Below are 19,852 nucleotides of genomic sequence, written 5' to 3'. Positions count from 1 at the left end.
CATAATCATGTCTCTCCAATGGGTTGAGGTCTAGTGGCAGGAATCGTGGGAGAATTGGAAAACTGAGGTTTTTCTCCCATCTCTGCTCTTTATTAGCTGTGTGACCATGGGCACATCCCTCAAGCCTGGATGTCTTCATTTGTAAGAAGAGTGAGATAAGCTAATATATACAAAAGTGCTTAGTAAAGTAGAAACAAAGTGCTCCCTTCAGGATGTTGGCACTCCCAGAACGTCCGGCCAGGTGACGTGGCATCACAGCATGTACCTCTTGCTGTGTGGCCTGTGGGCCTTGAGGATATAACTAACTGTGTGCTACCCCGGAGGCATGTAGGTACATGGCCCCATGAGGTGACACACACACAGACAGGTCTTAGCACTATGAGAAGTAGTTTGTCAAGAATGCAGTAGTTTGTCAAATGTGGTCCCCATGACATCTGCATCACCTGGGAACTTGTTGGAACTGCAGATTCTCAGCTTCACCCCAGACTTCCTGAGTTAAAAACTCTTGGGGTAGGGCCCAGCCATCTGTGTTCTACACAGCTTTCCACACTAAAATTTGATATCAAGATAATGCTGGCCCATAGAATGAGTTAGGAAGTGTTTCCTCTTCTTCAGTTTCTGGAAGAGTTTGAGAAGGATTGGTGTTAATTCTTCTTTACATGTTTGGTAGTGAAGCCATCTGGTGCTGGGCTTTTCACTGTTGGAAGGTTTTTGATTCTCGATTCAATCTCCTTCCTAATTAGAGGTCTATTCAGATTTACTATTTCTTCATAACTCAGTCTTGGTAGGTTGTGTGTTTCTAGGAGTTTGTCCGTTTCATCTAGGTTGTCCAAGTTGTTGGCATACAGTACTCAGTTCACAGTACTCTGTTATAATCCTTCCCCTCCCCCCGCCCGGTAGAATTGCCGGTAATGTCACCACTTACATTTCTGATTTTAGTAATTTGAGTCTTCTCTTTTTCTTATTAAAGGTTTGTCAATTTTGTGTTTTTTTTGCTTTTTTTTTTTTTGAAGAACCAATTCTTGGTTTTGTTGATTTTTCTCTATTGTTTTTCTATTCTATTTATCTCTGCTCTAATCTTTATTATTTCCTTTGTCCTGCTAGCTTTCAGTTTAGTTTGTTCTTTTTCTAGTTCCTTCAAGGTATATAGTTAAGTTGTTTTGAGATCTTTTTTTAATGTAAATGGCTATTGCTATTAATTTTCCTTTTTAGTATTGCATTTGTTGCATCCCATAAAGTTGAGTATGTCGTGTTTGCATTTTAATTTGTTTCAAGGTATTTTCTAATTTCCCTTGTGACTTCTTTGACCCATTGGTTGTTGAAGAGTGTGTTGTTTAATTTCCACATATTTCGGAATTTTTTACTTTTTCCTTTTGCTGTTGATGTCTGGTTTCATTCCTAGTGATCAGAAAAGATACTTTGTATGATTTCAGTCTTTTAAAATTAATTAAGACTTGTTTTGTGGTCTAAAATACAGTTGCTCCTGGAGAATTCTCCATGTACACTTGAGAAAAATGTGTATTCTGCTTTTGTTGGGTGGGGTGTTCTGTATATGTCTATTAGGTCTAATCGATCTATAATGTTGTTCAGGTCCTCTATTTCCTGTTTGATCTTCTGTCTGCTTATTTTATCCATTGTAGAAAGTGAGCTATTGAGTTTCCTGCTATTATCGTAAAGCTGTCTTTTGTTCCCTTCAGTTCTGTTAATGTTTCCTTTATATATTTTGGACCTCTGATATTTGGTTGATATGTGCTTAGAATTGTTATATATTTTTGGTGAATTGACCCTTTTATCATGATATAATGTCATTCTTTGTGTCTTGTAACAGTTTTTGATCTAAAGTCTATTTTGCCTGATGTGAGGATAGCCACTCCTGTTTGCTTTTGGTTACTGTTTGCTTGGAATATCTTTTTTAATATTTTCACTTTCAACCTATGTGTGTCCTTAGATCAAAAATAAATGTCTTGTAGACAACACGTAGTTGGATTCATGCTAAAGTTGGAAAACCACTGTTTTAAAGTGATCAGACCAATTCATTAACATGTCAGAAGTTATGTGGGCAATGAACGTTACCCTTCAAAGGAATCTCTTGAGAATGTAGATCCTTTAATATTGCTGCCGTTTCTCAAAATACATTTAGATGCCCCTTTTGGATTATATTTGAGAGCCAATTTGAGGCATAGGAGAAAATTAGTTTCATTATTATTAATTTATTATCATGTACTTTAGTCTTAGGAATGTTCCAAATGATTCTTTTACCTATTTTCAGAAATAAGATCCACCTTCAAAAGTTTGTCACCACTGGGAATATTTAAAAGAATGTGATGTATGTAGGGTCTCATATATTATAGGGGAAAGAGAACTATTGAAAGGTTTAAAGAAATTCAACCATTGAAGAAGGTAGGCATCCTTAGGACATACAGAGCAGAGATTCTAGCTTTAGGTGAATAGCAGAGTGAATTTTCAAAATAGTAAGCCACATACCACTTCTCTCCTTAAAACCCTTAAAAGCTCTCTCCTTAAAAGCCCCTTTCTTCCTCAGAGTAAAAGCCTGATCTCCTATAATTGCCCTCAAGGCCCCACTTGATCTCTCCTTCCCCAGCCTCCCTCTATGAAGGCACCTCCTGCCTCTGCCCTCTCTCCTACTCTGCTCTAGGCTACCTGCCTTGCTGTTTATTTATTTTTATTTTTATTTTTATTTTTGCAGTACGCGGGCCTCTCACTGCTGTGGCCTCTCCCGTTGCGGAGCACAGGCTCCGGACGCGCAGGCTCAGCGGCCATAGCCCACGGGCCCAGCCACTCTGCGGCATGTGGGATCCTCCCGGACCGGGTCACGAACCCGCGTCCCCCACATGGGCAGGTGGACTCCCAACCACTGCGCCACCAGGGAAGCCCCGACCTTGCTGTTTCTTAACACACCTTGCTCCCAGCATGTCCTTGCCCCAGAGCCTTTGCACTTGCTCTTTTTTCAGGCAGGATTTTTCTTCTCCCACATATTTGCATACTTTTACTCTCCTTACCTTCAGATGTATTCGCCTTTGTCTTCCTAATCACTCTATATAAAATGGTAACTCCTTTTCCCTCTTATTCTGCTTGATTTTTTTTTTTTTTTTTTTTGCGGTACGCGGGCCTCTCACTGTTGTGGCCTCTCCCGTTGCGGAGCACAGGCTCCTGACGCGCAGGCTCAGCGGCCATGGCTCACGGGCCCAGCCGCTCCGCGGCATGTGGGACCTTCCCGGACTGGGGCACGAACCCGTGTCCTCTGCATCTGCAGGCGGACTCTCAACCACTGCGCCACCAGGGAAGCCCTTTCTGCTTGATTTTTGTCCATTGTATTTCTCACCACCTGCCATTGTGTTTTTACTTGCTTATTTTTTGTCTCTATTTCCTTTGAGAGCAGGGAATCGTTAGTTTTGTTCATTACTTTATTGTCAGTATCTAGAACAGGGCCTGGCAAACTGTAATATTTAATAACTGTCAAATGAGAAAATTAACAGCCATTCATTATGGTGATTGTGTATCTTAGATTTTCCAGGACATACCTTAGATATTCTGGCTTATAATGTCATATCATGGGATTACAATATTTGGAATGAAAACGTGATCATATATGTTGGTATTGTGTGATCATTCCAAGTGTGAGATTCCCCATAACCCAGGAGGCTTGGCATGCGGTGGGTGCTCCCCAGCGGTCTGTGGATGAATTGAATGAAGACCTTCAGTAGCATTTCAGTTGACCCTCTTTCTGCCCCTGACCTAAATGTGGTTTTATAGACCATGGTTAATGATTCCAGATCCTGTATTTATGTGGGGTCTGTGATTTGCCGCAATTATTTCCGGAACAGAAACTTTCTTGGGGTGAAATGGTCAAAGCCTGAGGCTAAATTTGTTTTAATTAAGTGTAATCCATTGAATTCGGCTTGGTTAATAACTAACATTACAGAATTTCTCCTGGCGGTAGGGTGACTTCAGGTATGAGGTCCTAGAAATAATGCAAAGCAGAGGGATTTTCTCAGTACAGCTCGGACAAGGGCAATGAGGCAGAAGTCCATGGCATGCTGCATTGGCTAGAACTGTGTTCCGGAAGCTGCTGTCGAGCTGCTAGCTCTCCCAAATTAAAACGTAATTCAGTGAATGTCTGTTGCATCGGGGAAAGGTCATGAAATGGTTTAAATTCTGTTGAGATTAATGTTGACTTCTTGTGATCTTTGCATTCAGGACTTGACCCTGAAGCATGGCTGGCGAACGGGTGCAATTATCCCAGAGTTAAGATCTGAGCTCAGAATTATGAACACGGAGCAGTACATTCAAACTATGACCTGGCTACAGACCTTGACTGGGTTATTGGAGCAGATGCAGGTTTGGGATTTTTTTTCCTCTCCTACTTTTTCTTTAAGGCTGAGGTGAGTCCACTGGTCAAAGTTATTTTCAGGTATTTTTATGTTTAATTGTGGTCCTGAAGTATGAGGCATAAATTATCCTGCAGAATAACCACTGGGGTGATTTTGCCCCTAAGAGTCTTGCCATTTTCCCTAAAGAGAATTTTAAAAATGGCTCCCAAAGCCATTTGGAGAAAGAGTTTTGTGGGGCCCGGGTGGGAAATCTGGTGTCCTTACTTTCCCACTAAAGCCCCATTGGGAGATCAGTGGGATTCAAGAACCTCTGCCAGTGTTAGGGTTCAGTCCTGCTTCTGCCTTTAGCCTGCGGTGGGACTTCTCCGTTCTGGGCCTCTGTTTCCCCATCTGTAAAATGGAATGAACACTTCAGCCTGGACACCACGGCTTACTGGGAAGAGTCTCAAAGCAAGAGTCAAGATCCCTGCGTGCAGCCTCCATCTGATTTTGAAGATAACACCTACAGTTTGCTGGCTCAGTGGAGTTCAGGGGTGTATTTTTCTTTCTGTAAGTTACATAGCCAGTTTGGGGCAGTTAGTGAGGAAAGTTGTTTCAGCAGTGATTTCCTGGCCCGTGGAAGCTGCCCTGTGTTGCAGCTGCGACCCCTCCCCAGCCTCACGACGCACCTTGCTTTTTCACCTGGTTCAGCTGGCCTGGCCCACAGCTGTCTCGGGGTGAGTGCCAACTCTTGTAGGTTAAGGGGCATGGATGTTTGCTCTCTTGGCTGCAGCCTCTGGCCATGGCCTGGTGCCCACGGCCTGCCGGCCTGCTTTGGAAATGGGCCAGGAGCCGCCTTGCCTGGCCCAGCTGGCAGCAGACTTGGGCAGGGCTGCGGGGAGTGGCAGGTCCTCACTCCAGGGTGCACCCTTGCAGGGCATGGGGCCTCACACGTCCCCCAGGCCTCGCTTCCAGCGCGCTCTGGCTACGTTGCTCCTTGGCTCATCTCTGATGAGGACTGGTTCTGTTTTCCTTCCTGTGCTTGTCTGTGAGGTGACCATCTAAAAATAAAAGGCATCAGTTCTGGGTTAATGTAGCTTTGAGTCTGCGCATAGGTCATACAGTAATAATAGTTACTCTTCAGATGCTAGGCATTGTGCTGAATGCCTGCTCTGCAACGTTATTCATAACTCGTCCCAGCTGTCCAGTGTACAATTTTCCACTTTAGAATAAGGAAACTGAGTGTTTGAGAGGTTGGGTAATATGTCCAAGGTCATAAAATGACAGAGCAAGAACTTGAACCTAGGCTGCATGGTGCCCAAGTCCCTGCTTTCAAGCACTGCACTGAAGTGCTTCTTTGCTGTGCGGTTTAGAGCTCTTGTGTGTAGCCAGACCCCTTGCCTTAGGTGCGGTCTCTCTGTGACGCAGGTAGCTGGTCAGCTACACAGATGCAGCCTGCAGGTAGGTGGTGTCGCTGCATTTTAGCTTTGAGGACAAATTTATTTCTTGTTTTCCTGTCTCTGACCTGTATAAAAAGTTTGATGAATAAGGACTATGTGTTTTAGAGAACAGAAGTGCTGGGAAGATTTCTGTGATTTATAGAGTTAATTGTATAAGGCGTGGGGTTAGGGAAGGAAGAAAAGAGAATTGCCATTTATGCTGCCGCCCCATTTTACAGGTGAGGAAACAGGCTGAGAGATAAGTAACTTTTCCAGAATCTCAAAGTTAGTGACAGCAGAATCAAGCGATGTAGAAGCAAGAACTTACTATGCTCCAGACTCCCAGGGCTTGACGGGCATTTCATTCAACAACAGCTCTTGGAAGCGGGCACTGACATCACCCCATTTTACAGATGAAGAACCGGAGGCAGAGAGGAGAAACTAACTTGCTGGGCTTAGACCAGGCTGTCTGGCCCCAGAGCCCTCATCTCCGTGCTGTGTCACCTCGGTGTCTAACACTTTTTACAGCATTCCGTCAGGGTGGATTCACTAGGACATAGAGGAGGGTGGCTGATAATTAAAAAAATATCCAAATGAGCATCACTTCTCCCTGTTCCCTATCTACTCTCTCCTCTGCCTCTGTGTTCACCTGGAAAACTATACATTATTCCAGTGATCCTGTGTCAAATGTTTCTGTAGCCCCCCTTTTTCCGATAGTACGCACATAGCATATTATCTGGACTGTTTTCTGAGGAGAGAAATTTGTCCTCTGAGGTTGGGTGTGATTTTTTTTTTTTTTTTTTGGAAGCCAGCAGTGTTGTTTGGAGCCAAGTCTGATGAATTAAATGCCAGTGTTGAAATTTTGGTTTTAAAAAGGTAGCTATGAAGAATAATTTTTGGTCACTAGCCTTGAAGTGCACTCTCAAGTGGTATGGCTCATGGTGGTAGTGTGGTGGATGGTGTGGTGTATAGTGTAGAGCCTTCCCAGGTAACCACGTTGGAGCCACGTTTAACCCAGGGTGGACAGGCTTCTGCAAAGAGCCAGCTAGTCACTGTGTTAGGCTGTGTGGGTCATACGGTCTCTGTCGCAGCTACTCAGCTGTGCTTGTAGCACACAAGCAGCCTCAGGCAGTGTGTAAACAACTGGTTGTAGCTGTATCCCTATAAACTGTATTGGTGGACACTGAAATTTGAATTTCATATCATTTTCACGCATCATGAAATTATTTTTCTTTTGATTTTTTTTCAACAGTTTCAAGAGGAAAATCCTTTCTTAAGCTCATTAGGCCAATAGAAAAGTGGGTGGTGGGCTGGATTTGGCCTCCCCTGGCATAGGCTGTCAGGCTGCTGGCTAGATTGCGGTATCCTGCTCTCACAGGGCTGGGCCAGCCTGTACAGTACATTTTTGTAGACTGTAGTCATGAAGGGCTGAGTATGCTAAGTAGTGAGTGAGGCTAAAGATGGCTGAGGTGACTGTAGGATAAGCCTCTGGTGTGGGCTTCTGGTTAGTCTTTTCCCATGCTAACTACCCACCCTTGAGTACATGGTATCACTTAAAGGTTAATTATAACTAATTAATACCCAGTCTTTGAAGTATTTTCAAGTAGATTTCAGACACCTGAGATTGCTGTTTTACAGAGTTTGGCCTTGTAGGGGATTCAGAGCTGGAGAAAGGTGTGGCTCAGGAGAAATTGTTTTCTTTTAATGGGAGAGCCTTGGGCGTGTTTAAACGCTGATGGGAAGGATCCAGTGCTGATGGATCAATCCAAGGAGGTTGATCATGTGGGAGAGATGATAAATGATAGAGAAAGGGCAGGTGGGAGGGGGGTGCGCGTAGGCCTTGGATGGGAGGGTGCAGGGGGACGTTGGGTTGAGGTGCACACCCCCAGAGCTCATATGCCCCCTCCTCTGGGGATGCTCCTGGCTCAGATCTCTGGGGCGTTCCTCCTTAGCATGTCCCTCTGGCAACGCTGGGCTTTGCTGGAGATGATCTGTCATCCTTGGCTGCCCCCCATTCTGGAAAAGCTGTGCTGGAGAAAGTGCCTTGGACTTGGAGACTCTTCATGTCTGCGGAGGCTGCCCTCAGGTGGGGGGCCCACCTGAGGGGAGATTGGATGGCCTGTGGCACATGGCCTGTGGCAGCTAGTTTCCAAAAGGAGGGAGCAAATAGATTCACTTTGGTAATCTTTCTTCTGGTCACTAGTCAGAGAATTCTCCCCTCCTGCAAGTACGGGAGAAGCTTCTCCTTCACACTGGACACAAGTGCAGTTTGTGGGCCAAGAAGGGTGTATGGGCAGAGGTGGGAGGGAAAATTCCTGCCCACAGACTGATAGCCCATCCTGTGTGCTATCACGTCGTTTTGTCCTGATCTGCTTACCTGGGTGTACCCCCCGCCAGGGCTCCATCTTTTCCTCTCTTACATCTTCAGTAAATAGCACAGTGCTTGCCACAGAGTAGGTGCTGTATATGTATATGTACACGTGTGTGTACATGTATACGTGTATATCTGTGTACTAGTGTGTATATGAATGTGTGCATGTGTATGTGTCTATGTGTATATCTGCATGTATCTATCCATATAAATAAATTCCTGGTGGCACCCTACAGAGTTTTGACCTCGTCTCATACTTTGTAGTGCCTAAGTTCTATAGTGAGTAATCTGTTGATCTAAAATGTGAGCGCTAATTGAAACCACACTTAAAGGACCTACCTCAACACCTCCAGCTATGCTGGACCAGTCTTCCGGTGCTCCAGTATCACACGGCCAGTGGTCATTCAGTGGTGGCTGCTTCCGGCTGGTGTAGGCAGCGGTGCTGGGCCAGAAGTCCAGATTACAAGCTCAGGGTTTTGTCTGAGTGGCAGAGGCCTGTAGCAGGTGACTTAGTCAGGCTGTTGACTTGGGCGTACATACGTGATAAACAGAAGGGCCTTGGCTGCCACGTCAGAAGCAGATGGTCTGCTTGTTCGGTGTTTTCCTCCAGGTCCTGAGGCTGCCCCTGTGACCATGGACTCCAGGGAGCCCCATCTGGCCCCTGTGGTCACGTGCACCTCTGGCTGCGCTCGAGGGTTCCCGTTCAGCCTCAGGAGCCTTGGAGAGAGACTTGTGAGAATCCATGTGTTAGGGTGTGCACGGCTGTCCTTTTCTTCTTGCCTTTTGCTCACATCTCAGCGCACCCGGAAACTTCTCTGCTGCTCTGCCTGGGTGAGGTGCTCTGCCTTCTTGCCTTTCATAAAAAAATTGTTTCTTTTCTTAAACACTTTTTTTTTTTTTTTTTGCGGTACGCGGGCCTCTCACCGCTGTGGCATCTCCCGTCGCGGAGCACAGGCTCCGGACACGCAGGCTCAGCGGCCATGGCTCACGGGCCCAGCCGCTCCGCGGCATGCGGGATCCTCCTGGACCGGGGCACGAACCCGCGTCCCCTGCATCGGCAGGCGGACTCCCAACCACTGCGCCACCAGGGAAGCCCCTTAAACACGTTTAAAGATAATATTAAGGAAAAAGATTAAAGCCAATTATAATTCAACTACCCTTGCACAAATTAGGGAAAAATTTCCATGTTAATTTCCAAATATATGCACTTTTTTTACATGCTTGTAACTTGTGGATGTACTGTTACACCTGCTATTTCCACTTAACTGCCGTTTTTGTGTGTGTGTGTATAATACGTATATTTATGATATATATAAATGTGTATTAGGTAGCCTGTATTAGGTATATGTTTATGTGTGTAATGGATAATCCATGTGTAATGGATACATTACGCACGTATTATACACGTATATTTTATGTGGATGCGTATGCATTGTGCTTATACAAAGCCTTTAATATCTCTAGTTTAATGGGAGCCTTGCTCCATGGCATCATAATATGCCATCTGCACTTGGTGGAGAAGGGCAGATTGCAGCTGGGAAGTCTGAAAAAGTATTTTTTCCTGCAGGTGCCTGTCTCTTAGACCTGAATAAAATTCCTCCCAGAAGAGCTGCCCATTAGAAAATTCTCATGACCTAATAGGTTTATTCATATCCAGAACCTTCTCAATAATTGGCTTGTGTCCTGCAGGTTCACAGAGATGCGGAGTCACAGCTGGTTTTGCAGGAGTGGAAAAAGGAGAGGAAGGAGATGAGGTAAGAGCGGCCTGATTTGAAGAGAGTAAATCCCCCACCCTGGCCACGCTCACTCAGCCCACGTGCCTGGTGCAAGGCCTGCCTGAAGCCGGCTTCGAAACAGTCTTTCTCAGCTGCCAGGGGTGACGGTGACCCCCCAGCATCCAGAACGAGCCAGCTGCCCTTAGGGATGAGTGACATTTCCTCGAAGCAGCAGTGAGCTCCCTCACACCTGCTGCCTGCCCTCGAGTTTATTGTCTGTCCATCCCTCCTCCCATCCATCCCTCCTTCCAGCCCACTTAACTTCCCCGTTTGGGCAGATATTGGTCCAGTTGTTGGCAATGCCGGTGGCACAGTGTGGCTAGTGGGACAGTAGCCACCGAGCCACAGTTAATTCTTGGGGCTTCTACAACCCTGGTGCTTATTTGTAACACTGCTGTTTTAGGAATGTGCAGTCACTCAGTATGATGATGTTTATTGGTGAAGAAAACCCATCTGCTGTCAGAAAAGTTTGGTGGGTGTGTGTCTTAAGGGAGCAGTTATTCTTGAATTTTTTTTTTTTAATTAAACTCTTGTTGGTTTACAATATTGTGTTAGCTTCAGGTGTACACCTTCAGATTCTTTCCATGATAGGTTATGACAAGATAGTGAATATAGTTCCACGTGCTCTACCTGTGCTCTCCGCCCTGGTTGTTTATGTTTTGTATACAGTAGTGTGTATCCATTAACCCCACACTCCTAATTTATCCCTCCCCTATCCTTTTCGCTTCTTATTTTCTCTGTCTGTGAGTCTGTTTCTGTTTTGTATTCATTTGTATTATCTTTTTAGATTCCACGTATAAGTGATACCATATAATATTTGTCTTTCTCTGTCTGACCTACTTCACTTAGTATGATCATCTCTAGGTCCATCCATGTTGCTGCAAATGGCATTATTTCATTCTTTTTTTATGGCCGAGTAGTATTCCATTGTATATATATACCACATCTTCTTCATCCATTCATCTGTCAGTGGACATTTAGGTTGATTTTAAGGGAACGATTATTCTTAAGAGGCCCTATGGACAGTTGTGCTTTCCTGTAGAAGAGGATGGATGCTGTGCCTGTAAACACCGTTGATGTGACCATTTCTGCTCTTGTGGTTCCCCCCACACCCCCCTCCCGGGCACAGCTGTCCCTAAGGTTTGGAAGTAGTGCTCACTTCCTGGGTTCTGGCCTCTGAGCAGTGGGCAGCCTGGGGGGGGCTGGTGTGCGTGGAGAGGAGCAGAGTCCATCCCTCTGGGCTGCAGAAGCCACGGCTGTATTGAATCACTCCTTCCCCTTCCTTCTCAGCGTGCTGGCTGTTGGGGGCTTATTCCAACGTGATTACTGGTCTAAAATGTTAGGTGAGAGGGTGATGGGCATATAATGTCATTTGACTCTGGGCTCCTTGCCCCTGAAGGCCAGACCTGAGTCCTACACTCCAGGGACCTCAAATTATTAGAGAAAAGAATCGTTTCACCCGGCAGAGATTTTGTTTTGAATTCGAATCTCTAACAATCTCACATGTCAATGAGATTTTTCAGTAAAAGTTTAAAAACCATTTATGTTGCTTCACCTGCAGACCTAATTGAGGTCTTTCAATTTTCTACTTTTTATTGTTGTAGCATCTGCTGTCACCATATGACGAAAGAAGGCCTCTACCAACTAGTGGCTTTTATCACACAGTTGTGTAAAGGATTATGGTTTTTGCTGTGTTTATAACTGATTTTTTAACAGTCAAGTGGTATTTATCCAGTTTGCTGGAACAGTCTGTGTGTAGGGGTCCTGGCCATTGGATTGGATGGTGTGCATATCCCGTGTATGTGTGACGGGGTGTTGTTTTACACACAGACACGTGTCTGCACACCTGCAGGGGCTTAGAGCCTGGGGTAGGGTGAACATTCTTGCAAGATGCCTGTAATCCAGGCTTTGAGGAGGTGCTTGAAGCTCTGTAATGGATGGTAGAGATGTGTTTACATCACTATAAAATAATCCTTAATCTCTCAGACATAAAGTACTTTTGAGTTTATGATATGCTTTTATTTCTCTTTCCTTACTTAGTTCTCAATATAACCTCATGAAAAGGGGGCCTTTGTCCCATTCTGTAGACAAAGGAAGTTTGGAGACTCTGAACACATTCTGCATCTCTGTGGACCTTCAGAAGCAGCTCCCGCACCCTGTTTTTGTTTGGGAAATGGGGTGTGCAGGTTTAGAGGCTCACGCGTTGCCGCTGGAGCCTTTGGCAGTGTTCTCTCTGGCTGGCCTAAGTGGGGAATGTGATCAGAGCCAGTTGATGGATGAATGGACAGGCTGTTTTCTCGATTAGAAATCGGAGCTGCTCTAGGCTAATTTGAGTCCTATACGTGTGAAAGAGTGATTTAAAAAAAATTTTTTTATTGACGTATAGTTGATGTACAATATTATATCAGTTTCAGGTATACAACATAGGGATTCACATTTTTTATAGATTGTACTCCATTTATAGTCATTATAAAATATTAGCTATATTTCCCATGCTGTGCAATAGATCCTTGTAGCTTATTTATTTATTTATTTAAAACTTTTTGTTTTATATTGGCGTAGAGTTGATTAACAATGCTATGTTGGTTTCAGGTGTACAGCAGAGTGATTCAGTTATACGTATACATGTGTCTGTTCTTTGGGAAACAGTGATTTTGATGTTATTTGATTTCGGTAGCTAAAAGCAGACCTTTCGGGAATCACTGTCTGTTGCTTCGCTCTTCTCTTGCCTCTTCAGAGAAATGACCAAAGGTTCCTTCAACACCCAGTTCGGAAGCTTGTTCCGCACAGACCAGAACCCCACGTACTTCCTGCGGCGCCTGTCGCGGTTTGCTGACATCTACATGGCGTCCCTGAGCTGCCTCCTGAGCTATGATGTCAGCCACACGTTCTACCCCCGGAGGACCCCGCTGCAGCACGAGCTTCCTGCCTGGTCCGACAGGCCCCCGGCCGCCAGGCTGCCGCTCCTGCAGGAGGCCCAGGCCAAGTAGCCAGCGGCCCAGGCACCCTGGGCGCGAAAAGCCAGGACCGACGGCGACCCCGTACCGGGCAGACTTTGCATCGACGTGACTGTCGCTTACGGACATGCCTTGTGATATCTATTTTGTACATTACAGAGGATACCCCCCAGCTCGTGAAGACAGGAGCTCGCAGCCCACGGGGACTGCCTTCCTGTACGTGTGGGGACAGCGGCTGGCTTCCTGTCAACACCCTGTGATCGCCCTTCTTGTTTACTAAGGTACCGCGACCGGCGTCAGATTTTCTGGGACGGGGAGGCTTCTTGATACCATCTCTGGATTCCAGCAGGTGACGTTTTGAAACTCTTCTTGACTCTTCCATGCAAAACGCATGGAAAAAGTGAACATTCACAGGCAGTGCAGGGGCCCAGTGGTGTGCACCGGTGAACTGCTCACAGAAAGCTGATGCTTGAGCGAGCGCGGCGATAGCATACCACTGTGTCAGCGGCAGAGATGGTCCCCAGACGGCAGCCGGTTCCCAGATATCTTCTGGTACTAGGGCTTTGGCACTCTGGTGCCTCACTTGAAAGCAGACTCAGCCTCTCTGGAAGTCTTTCGTGAGAAAGAACAAGGGAAGTTGCAAGTCCTTGGCCTTGATTGTCCTCAGTATCCATTTCCCGTGTCCTGCCCCGTGCGGGGGAAGGACCATTGTGCCCCGGGTGATGGGCAGGTTCACTCTTTTCCCCAGAAGAGGAGGGCAAAGAGAGAAGAGCTTCTGGTTAAATTTCCAGCCAGCAGAACAGACTCTGCAGAATGAGGCTGTGAGAAACGAACAGGTCAGAAGACAAATGCCAGTGCATTTGTGGTGGGTCTCCCAGGAATTTATTTTAGCTGAAACTGCTACCTGTATGTTGCTTGAATGTGATCATTGGAGGATGGAAAATGAAACAAAAAGAATGTCCCTGTGATGAAGTGCCACGCCGTGACCCCTGCTGGCTGTGCGGCTGTCTTATTAAAACGTGTATCACCAGAAACCATCCTTGTTGGAGGGAAACGAGCAGACGCCTGTCTCTCCTGACTTGTCAGCCGAGGAGAGGGGCTTGAATCTAGCAGGAGGGGAGGGAGGCGGCCCTCTCCTCTTAGCCATCTCCCACCCTCTCCTCCTCTTAGATTGCTTTCCTGCCATGTTTGTATGTCTATTTTGGGAGTTTGGGTGGTTTTCTTTAGGTGTCTGTGTTAAAGATGGGAGAGGATAAAGGACACCGAAGCTAAGAGAAACAGAGTTGGAAATGACCTGGCTGGCTGAGTGTTCCCATTTCCTTCTGAGGACAAGGCAAGGGACACGCATCCTTAAACCTAAAGGACGCAGGTACAGGAGGAAGGGGGCTTGTGGAGAGAGTGCTCGCTTATTCAGCGTTTTTAATGGATTCGTGTATGGAGCCAGTTGTTGATGAAATGCTCGCTTGGCCTTCCACAGGATACCTGCCCCAGTGTGGAAATTAGATGAGTCCCATAGCATGCACTGTAATGCTGCTTGTTATAATGGGAGTGTACGTGTGATATTTTCTTGTATTTAACTAAAATAGTGAAGGTGATTCTCTAGACCTCTTAGGCCCAATTAGCCCCCGTTTTTTCCTTCTAAATTTTATTATAAACACAGTAGTCCATTCCTTTTTCAGACAGCAGGAGGCATTTTTGTTTGCTGTTTGTTAGCGCCCAGGGGTTTTAAGCATCCGAGTGCATTGGAAGACTGGCGTTTCAGGGGTGCAGGGGGTGCCCAGAAATGTTCAGTGTTGGGGTCCTCAGAGGATACCCTGGTGCTTTGGGCTGTTAGTTTCTGCTTTGGAGAAGCTGAGTGAGGAAGTAGGTATTATTTTAAAACATTTTCTTAGTTTTTATCTAATCAGGTTTTCATTAGATATCTCCTAGGTGCCAGTGATAGGGTGTTTTGTTTACTCAAGAATGAAGTACAACTGTTTTTACAACCTGCTTTCATGTACATCTAGGTTAGGTGACCCAAGCCTGGGGGAAGAAATAGATTTTCTGGGTGTGAATAATGAATTTTACGATTTATTACCAATTAAGGTTTCGGTCTGTGGGCCATGGTGTGTGGCGGTGTTGAGATCGCTCTGCGCAGGGCCCACCGAGCATGCGCCTGGCAGATGCGAACCCGCGCTGGGGCCGGGACATCTTTTTTTTTTTTTGCGGTACACGGGCCTCTCACTGCTGTGGCCTCTCCCGCTGAGGAGCACAGGCTCCGGACGCGCAGGCTCAGGGGCCATGGCTCACGGGCCCAGCCGCTCCGTGGCATGTGGGATCTTCCCGGACCAGGGCACGAACCTGCGTCCCCTGCATCGGCAGGTGGACTCTCAACCACTGCGCCACCAGGGAAGCCCAGGACAGAGGCATTCTTGTCTGTGCTCAGTCAGTCTTAACTTGTCACTGTCGTGACTCAGCTGGTGTTCAGCACGATGCACTGCATTCTGTTCTTCCCGGTTTTGTCCTCTGGTGTGCACACTTACAAAGGCATATGGGTACAAGGGAAGGGAGTCTATTTTCTACCACTCAAAACATCAGTTTGGAAAGTGAACGGAATAAAATTAGTTTGCACATTAAAAAAATATTTTCCGTTTTTAGCATCAGTTAGACTGATTTTCCCTGAATGATGTGAGCAAAAATTCACAGTCCAGGGGCAGTCCTTGCCCCCCAAGGCTCACGTACCTGTAGCTGGTTGTCCTGGAAGGAACCTGCACAACTGGTTTTTCCAGAGTTGTTTTTAGTAGATGAAACCTGGCTTTTAATATATTTTAGGAGTTTGTCTTAGAGCTCCCACGTTCCTCCTAACATGGCCTCTTTTTTTTCCCCCCCTTTTAAAAATTCTCTTCAGCTCCGTTAATGCCATCCAACATAAACCACGTGTTACTGATTCAGGCACATCTCAGACTAAATTCCTAGTTGCTTTGAAGGCATTGGTCCTCTTAATTAGTGCAAAGGAGAAATGAAAAGTAATCTTTCCTCCTAGCTAATTTAGCTTTGGGTGACCTAAATAGCTTTCCCTCTCTTTTTGTCCCCAAAGGCCTCTAAAGCGGTAGAGAGTGTGCTAAATACTGCATTTGGATTCCACTCAGCCGAATGTTTATCTGCTGCACCCACTTGGGAGCCCTTGTCTCGAATATGCTCTCAGACTAAATTTGGCCAGAGGCAGGCAGGGTTCCTTGATTGCTCTCTTCAACTGCTAGGGAGCCAACCTATGATTTGCCCTCTTAGCATTGATTTCCTTTTGTACCAGTTTTCTGCGTTAGCATATGGGAGCTTGGCTCCAAGTTCAGCTAACGTTTAATACCCTAGTGGATTGAGGAAAAGAAAGGAAGTGAAGTTTCCCTAATGCAAGGTTCAGCAAACTTTTCCTGTAAAGGGCCGGGCAGTAAATACTTTCAGCTTTGCGGGCCATTTTCTGCGGCCCCTCTCTAGGACTGGGCCTGCCTGTGGTCCAGTACAGCGTGGCTTCTGAGAACAGGCTGCAGGCTGGATTTGGCCTTTGGGCCATGGTCTGCCGAGCCCTGCTCTGATGGATTGTGTTGGTGGCATTGGCGAGATGATCTTGCTGAAAGCATGCAGATGAAGCAGCCCACAGTTGGGTGCAGCCAGTAGAAAGAAGTTCTGTAGGTAAGGGTGCCACGTTCCCCTACGAGCTACTCTCTGGGCATATTTACTTTTATGGCCAGTGGTAAAATACTGTGTTTCGGGCTTCCCTGATGGCGCAGTGGTTGAACGTCCGCCTGCGATGCAGGGGACACGGGTTCGTGCCCCGGTCCGGGAAGATCCCACATGCCGCGGAGCGGCTTGGCCCGTGAGTCATGGCTGCTGAGCTTGCGCGTCCAGAGCCTGTGTTCCGCAACGGGAGAGGCCCCAACAGTGAGAGGCCCGCATACCGCAAAAAAAAAAAAAAAAAAAAAAAAAAAAAAAAAAAAATACTGTGTTTCCAGCACACGGCATGATTGGCGTTGTGTAACTGAGCTGCCAGACTCGGCATTCATTGAATATACCTTTCATTGCACTCATCTGTGATTGTGCTAGTAGCGTGTGATGGGCTTGGATGCCCAGGAGACCCTTCAGAACCGAAGGACTTAATCCCCGCAACTGCTGGGTGTGCTGCTGCCTTACCGTCCGCAGCTGTTAGTCCTCTTTGGGAGCTTCCCCTGCTGAAAAGTCCTGCCTCGGATGAGGATGTGGTCAAGCTCCCTCCCTGGAGCAACTCTGAAGGCCTTGCAGCTCCAGGGCTGGGGGGAGGGCACACAGCTGAGGCCTCTCTGTCTGCACTGCAGCCCAGCTCCCTTCCCACGCCCCCTCCCCTTCCCGGGTGTTGCTCCCAAGGACAGTCCCCAGCTCAGTGTCTGCTCTCCAAGGAACCAACCCACAGCAGTGCTCCGTACTTTTCTATACTGCAGGCTTGAACTCTGACTTAGGAAACTGTTTTTTTAGTAGAATGACAGATTGTGCCTGTTTAATTAATTTCAGGCACAATGAATGCAAATTAGATAGACTTACTGTTTATTCTGAATGTGAATTTGCTATTTATTCCAAATGTTGATTTTATGTTACGTGACTTTGAACTTGTTGCCAAATAAAAGTTTGAATTGTATTGTCCAGTTTATTCCAAGTCATCTGTTTTGTGTGCTTCAGTCAGTGGCAAAGCCATATCACATTCTAATGTACCCAAAACAGAATATCCCTGAGAGCGAGGGTGAAAGATTTATGGCTCGTTCCTCACCACCCTTGTTCTCCCACCCCCAGCAAAGCACACTTGCTTGTTTTCAGAGCTTGAGGACCATGTAATTAAGCCACGGAAGGAAAACTGGTATGCGTTTGGCCTTAGGTGGGCAGCAGGTAACACACCTGGAATTTCTGTCTCTCACAGACTGCTCCATCCTTGAGAACAGGAGATGACAGTGAGCCACCTGTTTGTCTGCAGTCAAATTACCAGGAAAGCTGGAAATTGGAAGCAATGTTTTTAAGGGAAGAAAATACTGAATAATACTGAATTAGGAGTGCATGCTGTGAAGTCAATTCACTGCTGGGTTTTGGATAAATTTATATTTTGAAGAGCCTTCTAAAAATACTGAACTGTGTATGTGTTTCAGCTTAATGTCCTTGACCTCTCGTTGTGCCAGGAACTTCATCTCATTCACTCCTCCCACGGATACCTGCTGTTTTTCCTCTTTATCACGTGCCTTTCTGTCCCTCTGATGGTGGAGTTGGTGGACTCACTAGCGAATCGGTCCCACGTTCCTTTGGAGAGCGAGTTTCTGGAGACCTGGCGTTGCCCTCATCACGGCACGTTGTCCGAGAGGAGGTGGTGAGTTGTTCCTGGGCCTGCCACGGGGGCTTCTTCCCTTTCCTAGAGTTGTGAGAAAGCTTCTGAGACCCTGAGGCTTCTGGGCTTTGGATTGGCTCAGCAAAAACCCTGATGATGTGGAACAAAGCCGTTTGGGTTGCGAGGGCGACCGACGGAGAGGAGAGTCTGAGGTCTGCTCAGCCCAGAGCAGGGCTTCTCCATCCCCAGCAGTGGCTCCGGAGCATGGCCAGTGCTACCCCCAGGGACAGCTTGGAAGTGGGTGGTGGGTGGGCTGGAGGGTGCCTGGTTGTCACAGTGATGGCGAGGCCACTTTGGGCCTTTTGAGGGTGTGGTGGACATCCTGCCTTGCAGAGTCCTGCACGGTGAAGGAGTGGCCTGAGCCTACACATCACTTGTGTAAAATTCCAGAACATTTTCATACCCCCAGAAGAAACCCCGTACCTCTTAGCAGTCACCCCAGTCCCTAGCTGGCAACCACTCACTCACCTTTCTGTCTCTATGAATTTGCCGATTCTGGACATTTCCATGTCGATAGAATCATACGGCATGTGGTCTTTTGTGTCTGGTTTCTTTCACTGAGCATGATGTTTTCAGGGTTCATCGTGGTGTTGCGTGTATCAGTACTTATTTCCCTTTTAGGGTGAAATGCTATTTCATGGTGTGGCTAGACACACTGGTTATCCATTCATAAGTGGGTAGACATTTGGGTTGTTTCCACGTTTTGGCTGTTACGACTAATGCTACTATGTACCTACCTCTGTAATTTGTTGTGTGGACATGTTTTCATTTCTCTTGGGTCTGTACCTAGGAGTGGAATTTCTGGATCACACTTTAATTCTGTGTTTAACTTTTTGAGGAACTGCCAAACTGGCTTCCACAGTGGGGGCAAATTCCCACCAGCAAATTAGGACGGATCCAATCTCTCCACATCCTCGCCAGTACTTGTTATATTGTCTGTGGTTTTGAGGATGGCCATCCTAGTGGGTGTGAAGTGGTATCTCAATGTGGTTCTCATGTCTTCTTCACACAAGCAAACAAAACAGAATTAAGAAAGAAGCGTTCGTAAGGCAGATGTTGGCTAATTGAAAAGGCCCTAAGAAGCCCAAACAAGTTGGTTTTACCTTCAAAGTTTGACCCCTCCTGTGGCGAACAGTCGTTTTGTTTCCCAAAACACTGGATTTGTTCCATTGACTTTATTTCTATTCCGTAACCAATATGTCAGCACATTTCACGTGCCAGACACTGTTCTGGGTGCTGAGATATAAAGACGAATGAGGGAGGTCCCTGCCTTTGGGAGCTTACAGTCTAATAGGGAAATAAGACAAGGTCACTAGAGTGTTGGCCACTAAAGGTACACGGGAAGGACAGAAGAGAGGGAGGGAGCAGTCTCCGTGGGTTGGTGGGTGGATTTAACATGGTCCCTCACCCACAGAAACAGAATAATCCCCCAGATCAACCAAAGAGATGAGGTACGGCTTGAGTGTTTCATACTTTGAAATGTTAAAGGACCTTACATTTCCCACAGGCAACTGGGGCTGAGGATTCACAGTTGACGGCCTTTCTGAGGCAGCGCCAGGGGCCCAGGTGGCGGCGGGTGATGTCTGGTTGGGGCAGGTCTGGCCC

At 46.5% G+C, this 19,852-nt stretch overlaps 1 protein-coding gene across 1 annotated transcript in view; it reads left to right on the top strand.

Moving 5' to 3' along the window:
* The window catches only part of NT5DC3 (5'-nucleotidase domain containing 3), a gene marked incomplete at its 3' end in the record, with an annotated part of 50,063 nt that extends 37,157 nt beyond the window's left edge, over positions 1-12,906 (top strand). Inside the window, exons 12-14 of the mRNA XM_079715153.1 lie at positions 4,219-4,359; positions 9,831-9,895; positions 12,654-12,906. Coding sequence (XP_079571279.1) covers positions 4,219-4,359; positions 9,831-9,895; positions 12,654-12,906 — 459 coding nt within the window. The remainder of the gene's footprint in view (positions 1-4,218; positions 4,360-9,830; positions 9,896-12,653) is intronic.
* Positions 12,907-19,852: the final 6,946 nt, after the last annotated feature.

The sequence above is a fragment of the Hyperoodon ampullatus genome (assembly GCF_949752795.1).
Source record: "Hyperoodon ampullatus genome assembly, chromosome: 11".
In the NCBI taxonomy this organism is placed as follows: Eukaryota; Metazoa; Chordata; class Mammalia; order Artiodactyla; family Ziphiidae; genus Hyperoodon; species Hyperoodon ampullatus.
This window is presented reverse-complemented; position numbering and strand designations above follow the sequence as displayed.